The sequence below is a fragment of the Punica granatum genome, chromosome 4 (assembly GCF_007655135.1).
Source record: "Punica granatum isolate Tunisia-2019 chromosome 4, ASM765513v2, whole genome shotgun sequence".
Classification (NCBI taxonomy): Eukaryota; Viridiplantae; Streptophyta; class Magnoliopsida; order Myrtales; family Lythraceae; genus Punica; species Punica granatum.
In genome coordinates, this window is record NC_045130.1 from 7,137,536 (window position 1) to 7,143,535 (window position 6,000).

The 6,000-nt window shown below is 39.0% G+C and overlaps 1 protein-coding gene across 1 annotated transcript; it reads left to right on the forward strand.

The window, feature by feature from the left end:
• Window positions 1-983: 983 nt before the first annotated feature.
• Window positions 984-5,796, forward strand: LOC116205362 (aldehyde dehydrogenase family 3 member H1-like). The gene is made up of 10 exons (XM_031537945.1): window positions 984-1,427; window positions 3,032-3,100; window positions 3,201-3,297; window positions 3,428-3,634; window positions 4,066-4,181; window positions 4,313-4,417; window positions 4,522-4,694; window positions 4,770-4,860; window positions 4,984-5,133; window positions 5,324-5,796. Exons 1-10 carry the CDS (start codon window positions 1,194-1,196, stop codon window positions 5,561-5,563), a joined length of 1,482 nt encoding a protein of 493 aa, XP_031393805.1. The 5' UTR covers window positions 984-1,193; the 3' UTR covers window positions 5,564-5,796.
• The last annotated feature ends 204 nt before the right edge of the window (window positions 5,797-6,000 follow it).

The window sequence follows — 6,000 nt, forward strand, 5'->3', positions numbered from 1 at the left end:
CATACCTCCAAAAAAAAAAAAAAGAGAGCTATCGATCACCAATCCATCAATGAATCAATGCTTGACAATCTCGCCAAGTAAAAGGCTTTTTTTAGTTGGCCTAATAGTTAAGAGTAAAATGCTTATTTTTATTTTTTTCTTGCTTATTAAAGGCATAGCAATATCTTCCTAAACGACCTAGCAATTCCCGCCGGCAAATCCTGTGACAATAATAACCATTTTCAAGATGTATATATATGTAATTTAATTAAATGGGACAGATAATAATTATAAAATTGGGAAAAAGGAAGTTCATCACGTATCCTCCAAAATCTGTTTTTTTTTAAATATTTTTTTGGCAGGGTAATAATAATATCCTCCAAAATCGGGGATGCAAATTGCTGTCATCTGTTATGGGCAGAAAGAAAAGGCTGACTAGTGATGACCTCATGAAAAATTCAAAATAGAAAAACCCGATAAACACCGACCCACGCACGCAACATCCAATAATAATAATAATAATAATTTTGCCCAACGTAAATTCATATGAAGAAAAGAAAAAAGCTAATAAGATAGATTTTTGCATGATTAATCTGTTAATGATGACAACAATGAAGCAAGTAAAACTTATATGAGTATGAAATATGAGTTTAATTAGGGTAGCATCTTGCTACTTAACATTCCGCGAACATCTAGTAAATTAAACCACAGGTTGCTTAGGTTAAAATCTATCAACATTGGTAGCACGGTAATTATTTCATCACATCAATATTGTCATGTAAAAATTTACTGCGATTAGTTCTTGTCAACGCTGATCGGAAAAGCTAATGAGTTTCAACAAATAGAAAAATCAACTTAGCATACTTCATGTAATAATAATAATAATAATAATAACAATAACAATAATAATAATAATAACAACGACGATAATTTCTCACGTCATTGTGATGGTAATGATTTCCATAAATATAATCCCTTTCTTGGCTGAATATAATCATGAGGTACTTATCAACCACAAGAAAACCTCTCTGTACTAACGCTTTGTTGCGTCCGTTGAGCGATCCCCCATTTTGTCGTCACATCGGCAGCGGGCCATCTCTTACATAATTTTTTACCTCTTATATACATCTGAACTTTTGGACGTAAGCAAATATACGCAGCTTTTCAAATCGAACAGAACACTGATCGGAATCCCATAGCCGGCGGCACCTTCGATGGGCGGCGAGAAGGAGGAGACGAGCAGCAAACCGGCGTTCGACGTTGGAGCGGCGTCGGAGCTCGTGGGGAAGCTGAGGGGGGCGTTCGCTTCCGGCAAGACGAGGAGCTACCAATGGAGGGAGAGCCAACTGAAGGGACTGCTGAAGATGACCGAGGAGCACGAGCAGGAGATCGCCGACGCTCTCCACTCTGACCTCGCGAAGCCGGAGCTCGAGTCCTACATCTACGAGGTCAGCTCATTGCTCTGCTCGATTTCTTGTTTTGTTGCTAATCAGTGATGCTCTGAGAATCCAGTTACTAGACGGAAATGATCCGTAGGATTAGACGAGGAGCTGCCGAGTTCATCAATGACAATACGACTCAGAACAATCTGCTCAGCGTCATTCTTCTATATTTTTTTTTTTGCATTCTCATCGGAGAATTCGGATTGACGTAATCATACTTACTTTCTAGTTAAGATTCGAGCAGGTTTGACTATTGATATTGGAGTCTCTGTTCTGATTATGTTAACAATTTAAGAGTATTAGACTCTTTAGCATCACTGTCAATGAATCAAAGTCATCTCCCGAGAACCCAAAAAGGATCTTCCCATTGGCATCTGATCCGAAGTCATGGATCAGTCCTGTCAGTGAGTTATTGATGAGATGTATGGTCATTGTGACACCGACTTCGATTAGAGCTTATTTATGTCCCAATAGTTGGGATGGTCTGCTGGGACTATCATTTTTGCTGACATAAAGGCGAGGCCACCAGCACCTTCCGGCCCTGTTAGCAATTACTGGTGTTGCATTTATTCATCTTGCTGCTTTTACAGACTAACTCCAAAGACCTTTTCTGGGAGTATGTTATATTTCTTGAGTTCGTTCTTCAGTACAGCAGGTGTATTTATGAGTGTCATGACAGTTGATATGGGACCACTCTATGTAGAGTTAATACTGTGAAGCCATCTTTATGAGCTTCGTAATGGAAATTTTGGCAACACAGCAAAGTTTCCTACATGGGTAGGTGCTGATTCCAGTTTTGATGTCACACCCACTGAGCTCTTTTCTCTGGTCAAGGTGACACTGGAGGGCTCTTCCTTTTTCCCCAGAGTGCTAGTTATATGTTGTTAGTGGTAGGTAATTGCTGCGCAGCAGCTTGAAGTAACTCTGGTAATTTGGAAGTGTCATTAATTCCCCTGGACCTAAGGATGCATATTAACTGCCTGGGGAGATGATGGAAAAAATGGGGTAATTTCCCCTCCTTGTTGATATAAGAAAATTGAACTGTTTTAAAGCAATTTGCTGATCCTAGGATTAATGATCAAATTCATTTAGCTAGTGTTTCTTAAGTGCTGCTTGAAAGTTGAGGGTTAAACTTGAAACTTTTTTTTCGGTAGTCAATACTGCGAAGCTATTGATGGGTCTGGCTTCAATTTTCGTCAAATATCTGAGAAACTTTGGATTTTGAAGATCTCGTAAAAATTTCTGGAGGGAAGACAAATTTCTGTTTTTTAGCCTCATTAGGGTTATGATGTCTGAGTACGATACACCTGTTGAAGCGGATTGCTCTACTTCCTAGGGGTGGTCTCAGAGGCCCAATTAGGTGGACGATTTTTCTGGCCACAAAGCTTATGTAAGATGTTAGATTTGGATGCTCGTTCTCTGCAATCAGCTTTGGAGTAGGTTGACTGAGGCAGATCAAGAAATGTCACTAATGAAATCTGACTTCTTAGTAAAGCTAATATGACTTCTTATGACATGAAATCTGATTTTGTCTTTGTTTTAAGTACAAAATATGGCTTTCCGCATCTTGACTTGACTGTGATCTAGTCTATGGATCATGTGTTCTGCAGGCAGCTATGCTAAAGAATTCATGCAGACTAGCACTTAAGGAGTTAAAACGCTGGATGGTGCCGGAGAAGGTAGATGCTTCTATGAACCTCCCCGGTAGTGGAAATTGTCATCGTCTTATTGGCTTGCATATCTTAAGAATACAGTCTTATTGATCTCCCTGTCTTGCAGGCAAAAACCTCATTAACAACTTTTCCTTCATCTGCTGAAATAGTGCCAGAACCTCTGGGAGTTGTACTGATAATCTCAGCATGGAATTATCCTTACTGTATGTTTTCTTCCTTTTAACAATGCGTGCCTATTTAGATATAATTCTCCTGCTTCTTTTATTTTTTTATTTTTTTTTATTTTTAGATCTTGAATATTTACTCTTAATTTTCTTTCTTTTTAATCTCCAGTATTATCGCTCGATCCAGTAGTTGGGGCAATTGCTGCTGGGAATGCTTTGGTTTTGAAACCTTCAGAGATAGCACCTGCTACTTCCTCGCTACTAGCTAAACTAATGGGGGAATATTTGGATACCTCTTGCATTAGAGTTGTCGAAGGAGCTGTTCCTGAAACAACAGCGCTTTTAGAGCAGAAGTGGGACAAAATATTCTATACAGGTCAGGTGTCAGTCTCGTGCATAGTGATTCATTAACCTTTTCTTCTAATATATATATATATATATGTATGTATGAATAAGCAGCTCAAGCAACTCCAATTGGTTTGATGATTGTACTGAAAAATAGATTGTCTGCTTTCTATGATATTAGTTGTAATTACTCTCTATCTAAAAGTGAATAATTGCTTGTAGTATGGGAAGGAAAGGGGTGAACGACTATCAGAACTCAATGCCAGAATATGTTTTTCAGTTGATTTCCGAACTCTAAGCGTGACTGAAAATGAATGCCTCATTATCTCGCCGTTGCAGTAATTGTCTGGGGGATAGTTTTCTGGATTAATTGCTCCTTCATTCTTTAAGTTGCTTGTAGGACATCCCGTACATCAAATTATTTTTGGTGCATTTGAAACATAAATCTCTCGGGATTTTCAGGAAATGGAAAAATAGGCCGAATCATCATGGCCGCTGCTGCTAAGCACCTCACACCAGTTGCTTTAGAGCTTGGAGGAAAATCTCCAGTAGTGGTTGATTCTGGCATTGATCTAAAAGTAAGAGAACTCTGTTCTTTGATCAGAGAAAAGAACCAGCTCCTTAATTACTTATTCGTTTGCTGTCAATAAGCTTTACTTGAACGGAGCCTATTCAATCTCATTCCATGTCAAATTCATGTGTTCCACAGGTTAGCTGTAGGAGGATAATTGCAGGCAAATGGGGATGTAATAATGGGCAAGCATGCATTTCTCCAGATTATGTAATAACCACCAGAGAGCACGCTCCTAAAGTGGTAAGGGCTGCCTTCACTTCACTAAGATTTGCTTTTCTTTCTTTAAGGTTGAACTTCATTACTTTTTGTTATTTTTGCTGATTGAACTGCTTTCCCTTCTCCAGGTGGATGCTCTTAAGCAGGAGCTCGAGAAGTTTTATGGGAAGAATCCGTTGGAATCAAAGGACTTGTCACGAATTGTCAACTCCAATCACTTTTTTCGGTTATCAAAACTCTTAGATGATGATAAGGTATCCGGTAAAGTTGTCCATGGAGGTGAAAAAGACCAAAGCAAACTGTAAGTTTCCTTTCAAAGACATCCTTTATGCGATCTATTTGGCTAAACCGTGACAGAGCATTCACTCAATGGCAGGAGAATTGCACCGACTCTCTTGCTTGATGTCCCGCGAGATGCTCTGATAATGCAGGAAGAGATATTTGGTCCTTTGCTTCCCATTCTTACAGTAAGGGCACAGACATGAATTTTGGTCTACTTCTGCTTATGAACTGTGTCCTAGTTTTAAAAGTTTCTGCTGACATAGCGGCAAGTCCATTGGTACTTACGTCATCCTTAAAATTGGATACAGGTAGACAAAATTGAGGACAGCTTTGATGTCATAAATTCGGGAATGAAACCGCTTGCTGCTTATCTGTTCACTAATAACAAGAAGCTCAGGGAGGAGTTTGTCATGTCCGTCTCGGCTGGGGGTTTGGTTGTCAACGACACCACAGTACACGTAAAGCTTCTTGGACAAAACCCTTTTAAACTTTCTTATCAGATGATGATGATAGCACGAGATTTTATGAATCACTGCTTCTGAAGTCTCATTTCCATGCCTAGTTGCGATATTAACTGATGCATTTACAGGCATTATGAATCATGTAGTCCGAATAAATTTTGTTCTCTGTATTATATATCTTGTGCAGCTTGCAATTCTCAGTTTACCATTCGGAGGAGTAGGAGAGAGTGGGATTGGGGCATACCATGGGAAGTTCTCGTTTGATGCCTTCAGCCACAAGAAAGCAGTCGTTTACCGAGGTTTCATGGGAGATGCAGCTATAAGGTACCCTCCTTACACGAAGATGAAGCTGCGACTGCTGAAGGCTCTGATCACAGGCAACTTTTTTGCCATAATCCGCGCTATTTTCGGGTTGTCAAAAGATTGATGTTGGGTCGTTCCTTAAAAAATTTGGCGGTATCCATGGTCGATGTATATTAGAAGAAACTATGGGCATACGTTTTTTTTTTTTGGTGAACAACTATGGTCATACTTTTTTTTTTTAATTCGTCATAGCTGAACCGTTTGGTTACCCAAAGAAAGAAGGAAGAGGAAAAACTGCAATCCAATCTCTCATACGACCTTTTTTGTTTTTAATATGAAGAATGTGATATCTGAAAATCTAATAGAGGCGACTAATTCAAGTTTGGGCCCGGTTGGTCCATTGATGGGTAAAATTCTCCATATTATAGATGTTTTTCCATTTAAAAGGCTGAAATTTGAGAATTTATTTAAGAAAAGCATGTCACAAATTCTATAAGCTAACATAAGTTTATCCCAGTCTTTTTTTTCTCTCTCATTGTATCATGGTATTCGAAAATTCAA